Source organism: Chrysochloris asiatica, unplaced genomic scaffold (genome assembly GCF_000296735.1).
Source record: "Chrysochloris asiatica unplaced genomic scaffold, ChrAsi1.0 scaffold00150, whole genome shotgun sequence".
NCBI classification, from domain to species: domain Eukaryota; kingdom Metazoa; phylum Chordata; class Mammalia; order Afrosoricida; family Chrysochloridae; genus Chrysochloris; species Chrysochloris asiatica.
The window spans coordinates 4,241,612-4,258,531 of NW_006408668.1; the positions used below are offsets into that span (position 1 = coordinate 4,241,612).

At 42.4% G+C, this 16,920-nt stretch overlaps 1 protein-coding gene across 1 annotated transcript in view; it reads left to right on the forward strand.

The window, feature by feature from the left end:
- Positions 1-16,920, forward strand: part of TBC1D8 (TBC1 domain family, member 8 (with GRAM domain)) — a 156,595-nt gene that overhangs the window by 102,596 nt on the left and 37,079 nt on the right. Inside the window, exon 6 of the mRNA XM_006870738.1 lies at positions 14,398-14,605. Coding sequence (XP_006870800.1) covers positions 14,398-14,605 — 208 coding nt within the window. The remainder of the gene's footprint in view (positions 1-14,397; positions 14,606-16,920) is intronic.

Below are 16,920 nucleotides of genomic sequence, written 5' to 3' on the forward strand. Positions count from 1 at the left end.
TCAGTCCTGATAACAATTAATTCACTGTTGTATCACAAGAGACCTATCCCTATCATCTTTCATCAACCCCGCCCAGACAGATTGGATACTGCTTAGTGGAGATTCTACCATCCTCCATGCCCTCTGGATCTAGGCTCCCTCTTGAAAGCTTGTAAGCCAGTCATTTCTTACCTTTGTAGCTCCCTCCCCTCTCCCCCCGCCCCCCCCATTATGGGTAGCCAATGTCCAAGTTCCCATCCCTCTCTACTCTTGTGTATGGAGGGGTGGGAATGATCCTCACTGTAAAGATTTGTTCCCTCTTTTGAGCTACTGCATCCAAAGGTATAGGTCAAATTCATCCAATTGTATCACATTATTCTCTTTTTTTCTCTTCTTTCTTCTTCTAGTTGAGCTCTGATTGTCCAGTCATTAAAGCCAGGTCAAGTGGGTGTAAGTGTGGGTGTTCTTGTGCATATGCCCTCTCTTATTATCAGCTGGATGCTTCACTTTCCACTTTAGTCCTCTGTGGCTATGTTACTGATTCTGGGCCCAAGAGTCCACAGGTCTTGCCACACTGCTGGTCTTCACCCAGGTTCACAGGAGTCTATTGAACATTGTAGGGCTTAACTTGCAGCTTCATTGCTGTTTTTCCTCACTTCCCCTTATTGGTGACAAATGTGGTCACCAATCAGAGCATGTATTCCCATTGAGTCTTAGTCTTGGAAGGGGGTTGGCTCTGAGGGGACCTGACCACTTACCTTGATGTCTCCTGGGTGAGCAACTTGTTTGTTCTTGTAGTAATCAGTTAGTCTGCCTGTATTGTTTTGTATTTTTCCTGTCAGCCTTTCTTTCAAGAAGTATCTTCTGTTCTTCTAGCTGCTCCAGGCTGGTCTGTGTGTTTATTCAAGTGGAAATTTCACATGTCAGAAGATTCTGGATTCCACCTATAGTCTTATGTAATGCAGAGGCTCCACAGGAAGCCTCCTTCAATGGGCACGTGGTAGCCCCATTTTAGGTATTCCAATCAGTTATAGGCAGAAGACGGACTTACAAGCTTTCTGTGGTGATATTTCTGGCTATTCCTTTCTCTCCCCCTCAAGTGTCTATTATATAATGGTATGCAAGGGAAACCAAGATTCGAAAGACATGGATGGGTTTTAAAGGTATTAGGCAAGTGCAGCTAGCAGCTGACACTCGACCTTGACACTACAACGCCTGCTGTCTGAGGCCCTTGAGGAGTTCACTGTGGAGATACAGTGGCTGCAGATCTGTCCGCAGCAGCTCCGATCTGCTGTGTGCTCAGTGTGCAGAGCTATATTAGAAGCTTGGCATTCTATTTCCTTGCAGTTTGCCCTAGATTGAATTATTCCTCCCCTCAAAATATGTGTCAGTTTGTCTAGGTCGTGATTCTCAGTGGTTTGGCAGTTATATAGTGATGTAATATGGAAGTTATGTAATGATGTAATCACTTTCTGTGATGTGATCTGAGGTGCTCAGACAATCAGTTGTAAGGAGATTAGGGTGCAATGCAGCACCCTAACTTGGCTAACAGCCCTGATCCCATGTCAGAGGAGTTTCCCTAGGACTTGGGTCTATCAGCTTTTATTTTACAAGAGATCAAAGGACAGAGAAGCAAGAAGAGACAAGAAGGACCTTGGTACCACCAAAGAAGAAAAACCAGAAGCAGAGCATGTCCTCTGGACCCGGGTTCTCTGCACTGAGAAGCCCCTAGACCCAGGGACAGAGTAATGCCAAGACACATGGAGATCACCAAGGAACACTGGGCCTACAGATGCTGAAAGAGGACAAGGGTTTTCCCCCAGAGTCAACAGAGAGAAAGTCTTCTTGTAGAAGTTGTGTCCTGAATTTGGACGTTACCCTCTTAACTATGAGAAAACGAATTTGTTTCTTAAAGCCAACTACTTGTGATGTTTCAGTCACAGCAGCATTAGATTGTTAAGACAGTGCTTTTAAGGGAGCCTTGTAGTTGAGAAATGAAATGTTTTGTATGCAGACTTGGACTTTGAGGAAAAGCACATGTATCTAGCCCTTGTTTCTAGATTGCTAATTCTTGGCATTTTCAAGAATGCAAGTACATTGGGCATGGGCCTGTGGGTGGGCACATATATACCTGTTGACCCCTGGTTATCTTTGTGTTTCTTTATGAGGACCAAGTCTGCCCTCTCGCATTGCAGGAAGGTAGGAGAGGTGGCTCAAGGCTTTCCATGTAGTGAGCAAATGGAAAACTCTTGCATGCTGAACTAGTAGGGAGACCATGCGTGAAGACTTAGTCATGGAGCCTGCCCCAGGCCTGCCATAGACCCCGAGTCTGGGGAAGCATTTGGCCTCAAAGCAAGAGTTTCCATAGGCCTGTCCCATACTAGGCTCGAGGGACTAGGTGACGTGAACATTAATGTGTAAGGCCTCAATAGGATTCTTCCCTAAAACATTCTAAAAAGGTGAATAGGGGATGAAAGAGGTAAACATCATTTTGATACATCTTTACCTATTGTGGTATTGGGGGCTATCAGGTGAATGGGGATGAGAGAGGGAGCATCATTTTGATACATCTTTACCTATTATGGTGGTGTTGGGAGCTATCAAGTTACTCCACTCAGCAGCCTTTTGTGACAGAGTAGAACTCCCCCCATAGGCTTTGGTAGGCTGTCATTTTTATGGCAGAAATTGCCAAGTCTTTCTTCTCAGAATTGCTGGGTGGATTGAAACCATCAACCTTTCAGTTAACAGCTGAGGACTTAACCATTCGCACTACCAGGTCTCCTTTTACTGAATCTAAAAGGGAGAGATCTAATTCTAGATTTACAGAGAAATAAAGGAACTACTTACTCCTAAATTTCTTGGATTCTAGGTCTTAGGGGATGAAACACGAATTTTTCAAATATATGATTGTAGTCTTGAATTGTCTGCATCATTGTCATGCATAATTAATTGCACATCTGAGTTTTAGTAACAAACTTGATCTTTGTTGCTGCATTTGTGCATCAACCCACATTTATTGTCTATAAAATTGCAGGTTCATAAAATTACACATATCCAGAGAGGATGATTTGCAGCATCCTCCCTTGCTATTCTCAGCCATATTCTTTTGGAGCAATTGTTTTGTGGGCAATGTGGGAAGTGGGTAGTAAGTATTGTTGGGCCTGTTAGGCTATTTTCCATTCTCAAGGGCATGTCTGCGTGGCTTATGGCCTGTGATTAGTTCCTGGTTTCCTAACGGTAAGCTGTAATTGATGTCTGTTGGTTTTCTCTACTGGAAGAAAAGTGGAGACATTTAGTACAGACTGGAATGCCATAGATCAAGGTCTGAAAGGCAAGTTGTGACAGATGAGCTTTGTTTTCTTGCTGTTCAGAGAAAGGAGTGGCTATATTTAGCATCAACACTACTGCTTGCGGACTTCAGCAAGATGGTAGACTAGGCAGACACACAACACAGACCCTCTACAACATTGAGATGGAAGACTGCACGAAATAGATGCAGATGCAAGTCCAGGAACCCTAAACTTCAGAGGAAAGGATAAAGAAGTGGATTGAATGCTTACTAGGAGAAGCTGAACAGGTGTAGCGAGAAAAGGAGACAGGTGAACTATGTTGACAGACCAGACACGGTGCAGCCATCTTATTGTGCAAGCGGCTTTGGAAGCAGACAGGAGTTGGATGCAGATGCCTACTAGTGACTGATGTTGGAAAGGTGTGGTTCTTTCTTCTTCCCCTGGTTACTAGAGGTGTGGCCAGCCCAGCACGGCTTCTTCTCTCTCTTCGGCAGTCAGAGATGTGCAGCTGTGAGCTCTGTAGATGTGAGTTGCACCATTGTGAGTGGAGTGCCATCTGTACCACCCCTGGTGTTGGGATTCAGGTGAGCCCTGCTCCAGACCTGCAGAGCTGGTCCCAGCGAGCCCCGGACTAGCAAGAACTCTTGTAGTCAGCCACCGTGCTGCCCCTAGCTGCCCACTGGTCCTGAGGACCTCAGACCCAGCTGTTTTGAGGCCCGCATGAAAATACTTCCAGATTGGGTGCTCTGAACATAGACAGCACCTAGACTTAGGAAATTCCATCTAGGGTGGGGAGCATTGTCTCATCCCTTCTCCACCCACTGCATGAGCCCCCCAGAACTTTCTCCTCTCTAGCTCCAGCACCTGACCTGTTTGCTCCTTTAATTGTTTTTGTTGTTCACTCTTTCCTTTCCCTTGATTTTTATCCTTTCTGTCTTCACTTTGTTTTTCCCCTTTTTTCTCTCCCTGGTTCTTCTTTGCTGCTTTCTTTTTTTCTTCATTTTTCTTTACTTCTATGTAGTCTCTTTCTCTTTTCTTCTTCCATCTTCCTAGTTGTATTTGGTGGGGTTTCTTTCTTTTTATATTCTTGTTCATGGTTTTATTTCCCTTTTTCTCTTTTCTTGGTTAATGCATTGTTTTTTCCTTGTTTTTTGCCTGTGTTTTGTTTTGTTTTGTTGTTCTCCTTTATTATTTTCTTTTTTTGCTGTTAGTTTTTTTTTTGTTTGTTTGCTTGTTTTCACTTGTGTCTGTATTTTCTTTTCTTGCCTCACCTGATAAGGGACAGGAACCCTGACCATAGAGCCCAGCCACAACCGTACCCTCTGTGTCCCATCCACTGGGCATGAGCCAGTACCAGGTCTATGCCACCTATCTCCAATAAACAGCATCCAGTACCATTCAAACCCACCCTAAACTGAGCAGCACAAATGACGAATGGAGAACCATGCAAACATATCCATTCTCTGTTCAAACCCACCAGAAAATAGTTGGTGAGAGCCTAAAAAGATAGCAGTATACAGTCATCAATTAAATACAATGATAGCAACTCTACAGTGTCTTGGAGGCAACAGAAAATTTCTCTTCTGATGAAGAAACAAGACAGAATGGCTCAAATAAGTGACCAAGAGGCAGAGCCAGAAAATGTTTCTGAAGAAGAAAAGGCATTGAATCTACCTGGAAAATAATTTAAAAGAAAGATACTGAGGTACCTTAAATGGATCGAGAGAAATTAAGGAGAGCAAGGAGAATACAGAAAAAAACTTTGGAAGAATTCAGGAAAATACTACAAGAACAACCAGTTGAAATACATGAAAGATTAGGGACAATAAAAAAAAAACAAAAAAAACTCCAGAAGATTAATATTTCAGAAATGTATATAGTACATTGAAAGGGCAAAAGAGTATATCTGAATCAGTGGAAGACCACATTAGTGAGCTTGAAGATAAATCTGTCAATGACAGTATGCTAGAAGAACAATCAGAAAAAACAAACAAAAAACAAGAAAGTCATGTGAGACACCATGAAGAGGAATAACTAAAGTGTGGTTGGAATTTCAGAACAGAAAGAGACAAAAAAAATGACAAAGAGGAATTTGTTTTAAGAAAACATCCCTAACATCATGCAAGACAAGAAGATAAGCATTCAAGAAGCTGAACAAAACCCAAACATGATAAATCTCAAAAGAAAACCACCAAGACATATTATAAACTTTCTTAAATGAAAAGACAAGGAAAGAATCCTGAAACCAACTTGGGGGAAATGAAAAGTTACCTACAAATGAGAACCAATAAGACTAAACTCTGATTTCTAAACAGAAATCATAAAGGCAAGAAGGCAATGGAACAACATATACAAAATCCTGAAAGAAAAAAGTCGCCAACCAAGAATCATATACCCAGCAAAACTGTCCCTCAAATACAACAGCAAATTAGGACATTTCTAGATATACAGAACTTAAAAGGGAATTTGTAATAAGGTCGCTGTGAGTTAACTCCAACTCGATGGCACCTAACAACAACAACAACCACAATCTTCTTAGATCACAATGCTGTAAGATTTGTTGTTAAGTGCTGTCAAATCTGTTCCAACCTATAGTGACCCTGTATAGGGTTTCTGAGGAGCGGCTGGAGAGTTTGATCTGCTTACCTTGCAGGTCAAATTGACCTGTGGTCCAGTGCTTATCCTTTTGTGCTACCAGGACTATAAGATTAGGAATCAGCAAGAGAAAGATCAAGTTAAAAAAAATACATGGAAATTGAATAGCACCCTGTTTAAAAGCTATTGGGTAATAGAACAAATAAAAAGATTTCCTTGAATCAAACAAGAAGAGAAACACAACATTCCAAAACCTTTGAGACACACTAAAAATAATCCCCAGAGGGCAATTTATAACAATAAACACATCCCAAAAGAAGGAAGAATCCGAATCAGCACCATAACCCAACATCTCCAACAATTAGAACAAGAACAGCAAAATAAGCATATTACCAAAAGAAGAAAAGAAATAATAAAGATTAGAGATAAATGAAGTAGAAAAACATAGACTCAACAAGACAAAAAATTCTTTGATAGAAGTCATAAAATTGACAAGCCACCTGCAAATCTAACAAAAGAAAGAAGATGCAAATAACATGAATAAGAAATTATATCGGTGACATCACAATAGAACCAACAGAAATAAAAATAACAGAATACTATGAAGAATTGTCTTCCAACCAATTTGAAAATCAAGAAGAAATAAAATCTGTACCTCTAGAAACACATGATCTGGCTAAACCAACACAGACTGAAGTAGAAAATTTGAACAGTCCTGTAACAAAAGAAATTGGTCAGGTCATTAAAAAATTCCCAACATAAGAAAAGTCCAGGTCTAGGTGGCTTTACTGATGAATTCTACCAAGCATTCAGAAAAGAGCTGACATCAATAGTACTCACACAAAAAAAAAAAAAAAATAGTACTCATACTATCCCAGAACATGTAAATGAATGAAAAACTCCCAAATTCATTTTATGAAGCAAGTGCCTGGGCTTGTGTTCTGAAGCAGTTCTGTATGGGTTCCATCTACCAACCTTTTAGCTCATAGATAAATGGTTAATTTGGGGGTCACCTGTAGATTCGACCTAATAGATTGGGTGGTCTTATTTTGAGTTTCTTAAAAGCTTGTATTTCTGACTTCTCAAGTTACCATATTCATCTCAGTGGTAATATAAACTTTATATCCTGTGTTTAATACATAACTGAAAGGTGGGATTGGAAAAGAACTTTATAGAAGGGAGGAAGGAAAATGAGCTGAGATCTTAGGAAAGTCCCTCCTGCCGTGTTCTTATTTTTAACTTGGGGTTTCTGTTCTCAGGCTACTGAATGTGCTGTAGATAGACCCCAACAGTGAAAAAGAACAGTCCAGAAAGGAGAATGGAGACTCTGTGTAAAGTATACCAGGGCTGCTCAGAGCCCACAGAGAAGCTAGTTGATCAGTGCTATTGATAGAAGCAAGGAGCTCTGGTAGCGTAGTGGTTACGAATCGGGCTGCGAACCTTAAGGCCAGCAGTTCGAAACTACCAACCGCTCCGCAGGAGAAAGATGAGGTGTTCTGCTCCTGTAAAGGTTTACAGCCTCGGAAACCCTGTACAGGGTCGCTGTGGGTCGGAACAGACTCAACGGCACTTAACAACATTGATAGAAGCAGCAAGTGCAGTGAGTAGGAAAAAAAAAAGGTTTTAGCCTCAGATACCTAAACATCTTACTCTTAGATGAGAGAGATGAGTACAAAATGAACATAAATATAAATCATCCTACCTTTCATGTGGGGGGGTGTGTGTTGTGGCTCTGAAGGTTAATCACTAGACCTTGAACCACAAGGTCAGTGGTTCAAGCCCACCAGCCGCTCCATGAGAGACAGATGAGGCTTCTGGTCCCACAAAGATTTACAGCCTCAGAAACCCCATACCGGGTTGCTGTGAGTCGGCACTGCTTTGATAGCGCTTAACATGGAGGAAACTTGGTGGTGTAATAGTTACGCACTAGATTGCCAACCTTAAGGTTGGCAGTTCAAACCGATCCAGCAGCACAGTGAGTGGGAGAAAAGGTCTGACAATCTACTCCTGTCAAGAATGCCACCTAGAAAGCCCTATGAGATGGTTTTACTCTATCACGTAGAATCTCTGTGAGTCAGAACCTAGGCTTTAGAACAACGGCAACCTTCCAGTAGCTCATCCCAAGCTGATGTGGTTCACGTTACTTGTCATGGTTTCAACCATTGCTTCAGGAGAAAGGGATGTCTTTCCAGGAAAAGAAAGAGAAAGTTGCATTCGTTGGTGACTGAGAACCGTATTTATTCTACATGAAATCTCAGTGGTAGTAGACATTGGCTTCACTTTCACCACAACTAACATGCAGCCAAACTTCAGGAACAAAGATGTAAGTTTTCCAGAGTTTGATGTGTTGAACATAGGTCAGATCTCAAGGACCTTGGGGTAATCCTGAGGACCTTGCCGTGTGTGAACTTATAGCAAGTTCCAGTGCTTTCCCCATGTTCTCTGTCCCCTCTCTGAAAGAATCTCAGGACACTTGAGAAGCAGTAGGCCATGTTGTATAAGGTAGTTAAGGAACAGCTGGTTTGGCCTACTACAACTGGGACCATCATGATATGTAGAATCCGTGGTGAGAGTATTTTTCTGGACATGGCTGTATTTTCTCTTTGTGAGGGTGTGACAGGAAAACGGTGCAGTTCTCTGTGATGTCTCCTGGTGACTTAGGTCCCTAGTGCTTCTCTGATAGAAATGACCACAAGTAGGTGGTTTTAAAGACAGGCATTCTCTCTCTGCTGTGAGGCTAGGTATATGAATCAAGGGAAAGCTCTCTCTGTTTGCTCTGGGGATAAATCCTTTTTCTCAGCTTCTCTCATGGTCTTGACGTTCCTTGGAGATTCCCATTTGCATGTGTCTTTCCCTCATTTGTGCTCATCTGTGTCTTGTGGCTTTTCATGATAAGCAACTGAACTCCTAACCACCAGATTGGTAGTTCAAGCCCACCGACGACTCTGAGGGGGAAAGACAAGGCTATCTGTTCCCACAGTCACAGACTCAGCATCCTCATGTAGGGTTGCTAAGAATTGGAATCGATTCGATAGCAGTGAGTTTGGTTGGGAGTTTAATTTCTATGCCTGATCTGATTTTTATTCCCCTTAAATTCCCCAATTTTTGTCCGTTTCTTTTTTTCTTCTTTTTATTGTGATTTGGGTGAACGTTAACGTGGCAAATTGTTTTTCCATCCACCAATGCATATACATTTTAATTCCTGACATTGATTGCAATCCCAATGATGTAACAACACACTTTCCATTTCTACCCTGTGTTTAGCATTTCCATTTTTCCCATCCCTTCCTGCCTTCTGAGCTTTATTAAGTGCTGTTGAGTCGGTTCCAACCCATAGGGACCCTGTATAGGGTATCCAAGGAGCACCTGGTGAACTTGAACTGCTGACCTTGTGATTCAAACCGACTTTGCAGTCCAGCGCATTAACCCACAGTGCCACATCCCTGGGCAAATGCTGCCCTTTTGTTCTTGTATGGTTGGGTGTTCTAAGGAATGTATATCTTCTTGGTGTTATTACCTACTTTCTAGGCCTATTTTTTGGCTCAAAGTTGAGTCACAGGGCTGAGTTCAGGTTTGAAGGATGTCTAAGGACATCCTGTATTAGACATTGTCTGTATCAGACATTTAAACCTGGTCATTCTTTTTTTTTTTAAATGATTCTGAGTTTTGTTCCATAGTTTCCTCCCACTCTATCCAGGATGGTCTGTTGTGCTCCTGTACAGAGCAGTTGGCGGTGATAACCAGGTACCATCTGGTTTCAGGTTTCAGGGTCTTGGAAACTGGGATTCATGTGATCCATTAGCTTTTGGACTAATTGTTTCTCACCCCAACATTAATTGCAAAAAAAAAAAAATACTGGTAAGGGTGTGGAGAGACAGGACCCTCATACAGCTCTGGTGGGACTGTAAACTGGTACAACCACTGTGGAGAATGGTATGTTGCTGTTGGTGCTAAGTGCCCTTGAGTCGGTTCCAACTCATAGTGACCCTGTATAAGGTATCCTAAGAGCGGCTGGTGGGTTTGAACCGCTGATCTTGTGGTTAGCCGTCCAGTGCTTATCCTATAGCACCACACCAACTCTGTGGTACTCCTTAAAAAGTTGGAACTATAAATGTTATAAGCTCCAGGCATCCCATCACTAGGCATATATCCTAAAGAAAGAATAGAACCCCTGTTCATCGCAGCATTGTTCACAATGTCAGAAAGACAACCTAGTCTGCCCTTTGAAATCTCAAAGGTGATTAGGTTTAAAACACATCCTCATAGAAGTTGTTTAGTGCCGTCAAGTCGATTCCGACTCAGTGAACCACACAGCACCACACCAGAACTCCAAGATGATAAATGCTTATACAGCAGGTTCTATATTCAGGCACAGATCTAAATTGAAAAAAACAACAACCATATTTCTAACCCTGTATAGGGTTCTGTATAAGGAGCTCTGGTAGCGTAGTGGTTACAAATTGGGCTGCGAAACTTAAGGTCAGCGGTTCGAAACTACCAGCCGCTCTGCGGGAGAAAGATGAGGCTTTCTACTCCCGTAAAGATTTACACCCTCGGAAACCCTGTACAGGGTCGCTATGGGTCGGACCCGACTCGATGGCACTTAACAACAATAGGGTTTCCGAGGACCAGCTGGTGAACTTGAACGGTCAACCTTACAGTTCAAAGTGACCTTGAAGTCCAGCGACCCACAGCGCCACACCAGGACTCATAGAAGTAGCAGTCAGGAAATCAAATAAACTGCATTAGGCAAATCTGCTGCACAAGACCTCTTTAAAGTGTTCAAGAGTGAAGGTGTGAGTTTGAGGACTAGAGAGAGTGCCTGACCCAAGCCATGGTATTTTCAATAGCTTCATATGCATGTGGAAGGAGCTCTGATAGCGTAATGGTCTGCAGTTCGAAATTGCCAGTGGTTCCGTGGGAGAAAGATGAGGCTTTTTGTTCCCTTAAAGATCTACAGCCTCAGAAACCTTATACAAGTTCGCTTTGAGTCAGAACGACTCCACGGCACATACCCACCAACAACACCATATGCATGTGAAAGTTAAACAGCGAATAAGGAAGACCATAAAAGAATTGATGCATTTGAGTTGTGTTGATGGAGAAGAATATTAAAAGTGCCACGGACTGCCAGAAGAACAAACAAATCTGTGTTGGAAGAAGTTCAGCCAGAATGCTCCTTGGAAGCCAAGATAACTAGACTTCCTCTTTCATATTTCGGGCATGTTAACAGGAGGTACCAGTCCCTGGAAAAGGACATCATGATGAAGTGGAGGGACAGCAAAAAAGAGAGAGACCCCCCAACAAGATGGATTGGCACAGTAGCAACAGTTGTGAGGATGGCACAGGATCTGCATTCTGTTATATGTAGGGTTGCTCTGGGTCAGAAATGAGGGGACTTAACAACCCTGACTTGGCCTCATTAACATCATAAAAGAACCCTGTTCTCCAAGGGGATTAAAACCACAGGACTATGGGTTAGGATTCCAACACATGTTTTGGAGGTACACAACATAACATCATGGAAGTGTGTTGTCCGATGGTGTTCCAACGTGGGGCTGATAGAACTAGAACAAGTGCAGCCAGGGCGTCTGTAAGGAAGCAGAGGTAAGATGGGATCACAGGGACTCTTGCCATCATTCGAGTTTGAAAATCCCTCAGACTGCAGAGTCCAGAGTGTAGAGTGTAATACCTTGCATTTATGGCACATTTAAAAAGTATTTCTTTTTCTAAAAGAAAATGCCTTAATTAAAAAAAACAAAACTAAACTAACAACATTTGTCTGTTGATGGATAGTTGTGTTGTGTTCCAGTTTGATGAATAAATGTATTATAGAACATTTTAGGCAAATAAAAGTAGAAGGTGGAAATCCTACTAACCAGAGGTACCACTGTTGTTGTTGTTAAGTGCCGTCGAGTCGTTTCCGACCCATAGCGACCCTGTACAGGGTTTCCGAGGCTGTAAATCTTTACAGGAGCAGAACGCCTCATCTATATCCCGCGGAACAGCTGGTAGTTTGGAACTGCTGGCCTTAAGGTTCGCAGCCCGATTCGTAACCACTACGAATAAGGAAAAGCCGTTTCACATATCAGGTTTTGTAAATTTTGTATAGAATTTTGTCTAAGTGAGATCATACTGTACATGCTATTTCTAGCCTGCCTTCTCTATGTTGAAGTATGTTATGTGGGTATCATTTTGTATTCACAGGAATAACCCCTGGAACCAGAAGGTCACAAGTTCTATTTCCAGTCATTCACATGTCAAAAGGAGATGCAGAGAAATCTCAGCATGGTCACACAGCCATTGAGAAAGCCAAGAGTTCACGTTCCTAACTTTGATCAGATTGTTACTTCTATCGTGTTACTAGGAGTCCTGGTGTGGTGCCGTGGGTTAAAGCGCTGGCCTGCAAGATCCATTTGAAATAGCAAGGTTGGCGGTTCAAGCTCGGAAACCATACACAGGGTCTCTGTGTTGGAACCGACTTAGATGGCACTTGACAACACCAACAACCATGTAACTATTAAAACCTCCTATTTTATGTGCCAAGATCCTGGGTGACAACAAGCAGCTTCAGATAGACGTAACTGATTGATTGGTGGCTCTGTGGAAGGGAAGGCCTGGCTGTTTACTTCTATAGAGACTGCAGCCACGAAAACCCTGTAGAGCAATTCTGCCATCACACATGGGTCTCCAATAACACTTAATGTCCCAAATAGAGTTTTCTCTCTGTGAGTTAAAACTTATCCCTCTCTTAAGAATTGTAGGTTGTGACTAAAATTCATCTGTATGAATTTTTTTTAAATTGCAATTTGGCTACCTTCTTGCTTTGCCAGGTCTTAGGGCCCAAAATTAGGCTACAAGGGCATTCCCTGGGGTAGGAGTCTCTCCCTTACCACATCCTGTGTGGTCAGTATTGAAGTGATGCTGATGGATTTCCTCTCCAGCTATACTTTTACTTGAATTATTTGTATTTATTTTTAAGATGATGTTGTTGTCGGTTCCAACTCATAGCAATCCTGTGTAGAGTTTCTGAAACTGTTAATCTTTGCGGTAGCAGAAAACTGGTGGGCTTGAACTGCTGGTCCATATAGTTCACAGTCCAGTGTTTACCCTACAGAGCCACTGAGCTCCTAAGATAATTGTTTTTGTTGGTAAGTGCCGTCGAGTCAGTTCTGACTCATAGCGACCCTTTATAGGGTTTCCGAGGAGCAGCTGGTGAATTTGAACCTTCAGCCTTATGGTTCAAACTGACATTGTGGTTCATTGAATTAGCACACAGCACCACTCCAGAACTCTAAGGTTATAAATGCTTATTCAGCAAGTTCTATATTCAGGCACAGATCTAAAATGAAAAAAATAAATATTTCTAAAAAAATCTTTATTGAAATGTAATTCATATACCATACAATCCATTCATCTGAAGTATTTCACTCGATGGTCTGTTTTAGTAATTTCACAGTTATGCAACCACCACAATCAATTTTAGTGACTTTTCCTCATCTTAAGAAAGAAATCTGGTATCTGTGAGCCATCACTCCCCATTTCTCTCCCTTCCCTCCACCCTTGGGTGACCACTCATCTGTTTTCTGTATCCGTAGATTTGCCTTTTTCTCAACATTTTAGTTCCATGAAAGTGTACAGTACTTATATGTGGCCTGTTGTGTCTGGCTTCTTTCGTATATATTTTTTGTTAAGCGCAGTTGAGTTGGTTCCGATCTTCAGCGACCCTGTATAAGGTTTCCAAGGAGCACCTGGTGAGCTTGAACCACCAACCTTGCAGTTCAAACCGATCTTGAAGTCCAGCACATTAACCCACAGTGCCACACCAGTACTCCTCTTTCATATAGCGTATTTTCCAGATTCAACCAAATTATAGCATATGTCAGTATTTCATTCCTTTGTATGGCTAGTTCATATTTCATGGTATGCATGGATATACTACAGTTAATTTATCCATACCTCATTCAATGGACAGTTGGGTGGTTTGCTTATTTTTGGAAATGAATAATGTTCCTGTGATCATTTTTGTGCAAGTCTTCTGTGGACTTAAATGCATCATTTCTCTTGAGGAATAGAATATCTGGGTCATGTGATAACTCTATGTTTAACCTTTTGAGGAACTGCCAGACTGGTTTTCAAACTGGATGTACCATTTTACACTCCCATGAACAATGGATGAAGGTTCCAGTTTCTCCACATCCTCAGTAACATTTATTATCCATCCTTTTGATACTTCAATTCTTATATGGTTGTTCTTACGCCGATTCTCAAGGTTGGTGAAACAGCAAGGATTCCTTATCTTGGTTTGTGAGAGGTTTATTTTATTAATTTCCCCAGGAGGCAGTTCTATGCTTAGTACTTGCTCTAGTGGTTGGCTGTGAAGTTGGTGTGCATGAAGCTAGCGTGTGAAGAAATTAGAGGCACTTGGCATCATTTTGAATCCAGGCTGTACCAGTGTGCTTAAAAATGTTCTCATTTACAATCTAATGTGTCCCTCATCTTTCCTTTTGTATTTTTCTTCTTCCTTTCCCAGGGATCTTGAAGCCAGAGCACAGAAGGAGTTCTTCCGAGCTTTCTTCAGGCTACCGAGGAGGGAGAGGCTGCACGGGGTCCTAGACTGCTCCCTCTGGACGCCGTTTAGCCGCTGCCACACTGTGGGGCGGATGTTTACCTCTGATAGCTACATCTGCTTTGCTAGCAAAGAAGACGGCTGTTGCAACGTTGTCCTTCCACTCAGAGAGGTACATGTAGACGTTGCCTTTCTTCTTTGCTGGCTTTGTTGTCAGGAGCCTTGGGGCTGCAGTTGGTTGTACTGAGTATTAGGCATTGGGCTACTAACCACAGGTCAGCGGTTCAAACCCTCCAGCAGCTCACAGGAGAAAGATGAAGCTGTCTGCTTCTGTAAAGGTTTATACTCTCTTCTAACCAGAATTATTCACTGGCTAGAGTGCTGTTGTTGTGAAGTGATGTCAAGTCAGTATAGGGTTTCCAAGGAGTGGCAGATGAATATGAACCGACATCCTTGCAGTTCAAACCAACCTTGTGGTTCAGTGCTTATCCTACAGCACCACACCAGGACTCCTAGAGTGTAGACATATGCTAACTTGGGTGACAAGGAAGGCAGTTAAAAAAAAAAAGAAGGGGGGGCGGGAAGGTAGTGATAATAAAAAGCAATTAAGAATGAAAACTTAAAAAGAGAGTGAGAAAAGAGGTATTTGACGTACCTCTGACCATCTTACAACAGAACCCCAGAGTAAGTCAGGGAATTGTTACTTCTACTTTTGAGGAATCACTAAGAGTAGAATACCAACTTTAAGGTCTCAAAATTTCCCAAGAAGGGAAACCTTCAAAATCATGGATCAACAGCATCAAACAAGATCCAAAACAGCGACAACAGAAAAAGATGTACAGTCTCGGAAACACTAGGTAGCATGTCAAAATCAACTTGATGGCAGTGCGTTTTGGTGGTACAGTGGTTAAGCACTTGACTGCTAATGGAAAGATTGATGGTGCAAATCCTCCAGCTGCTCCCATAAAGATTACTACTTTGGAAACCCTATGGGGCAGTTCTCTGTTCTGTAGGGTCACTATGAGTTGGAATTGACTCAGTGGCACTGTTTCGGATTTTTCTTAGTGTTCTGAGTGTGTACTTCCTGAAGCTAGCACCTTATCATTCTACCCAGTGGCTGCTGGCAGCAAGCTGGGCCCAGGAAGAGCTGGTAACACAGCAATTCTCCCACCAAGGTGGAAGGGCAGATGTGCTAGCTGGTTAACGGAAGCATTCCCCCACCAAGGTGGAAGGGCAGATGTGCTAGCTGGTTAACGGATGCATTCCTCCACCAAGGTGGAAGGGCGGATGTGCTAGCTGGTTAACGGAAGCATTCCTCTACCCAGGTGGAAGGGCGGATGTGCTAGCTGGTTAACGGAGGCATGGCCTGCATTTGACCATCATCCTTTGGCCTTAGCTTGTTTTGTTGCCATGGCAACCTAAAATGTACACAGATGTGATTGCTGTAACTTCCACAATATCGATAGAGCTATTATTAAAATGCCAACCACAGCCTCCTCTATCTTGCCTGAGACCAGAAGAACTAGATGGTGCCCAGCTACAACCACCAACTGCTCTCACCTGGCATACAGTCAGAATGGGAGGAAAATGTAGAACAAAACTCAAATTCATAAAAACAGAGACCAGGCTTACTGGACTGATAATAGAGGATAGAGGAAGTACCCCCCACCAAGGCTTTCATCCCAAGATATCTTCTTAACCCAGAACTGGAGCTTTTCCCAGAGGTTACCTTTTGGCCAAAAAATAGACTGCCCTAGAAAATAATGGTAACATTAATGAGGAACGTGCCCCTTTAAACCGTCCGGTATGAGACCAAAAGGTCAGCGTTTGCCCAGAAACAAAGATGAATGACAAGGAGAGGCAGGGAGATTGGTTGGGTGGAAATGGGGCAGGTGGGGTGGAAACGGAGAAGTGCTGACACACTGTGGGATTGTAAACAATGACACAGAACAATTTGTTTTGGAATTGATTGGAAATCTAATTTGCTACAAATGTTCACCTAAAATCCAATAAAATACTAAAAAAAAAAAATGTATGTGACATATGTGCTTAGCAATGATTGTTTTCCCAAAATCCCACAGGAATGAGCCATCCTCTTTCTCCCCACCAGAAAGGAAAAGAAAAAAAGGCAACTTAAAAAAAAAGGCTTTGTCTTTGGAAAGTGAATAGCAAACTACTTAACTAACTCTTCGTTGTGATTTGGATGAAAGTTTACAGAGCAAATTAGTTTTCCAGTTAACAATTTATGCACCTTTTGTTTCATAACCTTGCAGTCTCATCAGTATAACAGCATTCTTCTCCCTCCTCCCTGGGTTTCCATTCATCCCATCCCTGCCCCTCTCTGCCTGCTGAGCTTGGTTTGGGGGTGTGAAGTCTGTTCTGTGGTTGATTGTATTGAAGAATATGTTCCTCTCCTCTCCTAGTTAACTTTATTGTTGTTGTTGTAAAGTGCCGTGGAGTCGGTTCCAACCCATAGCGACCCTGTTA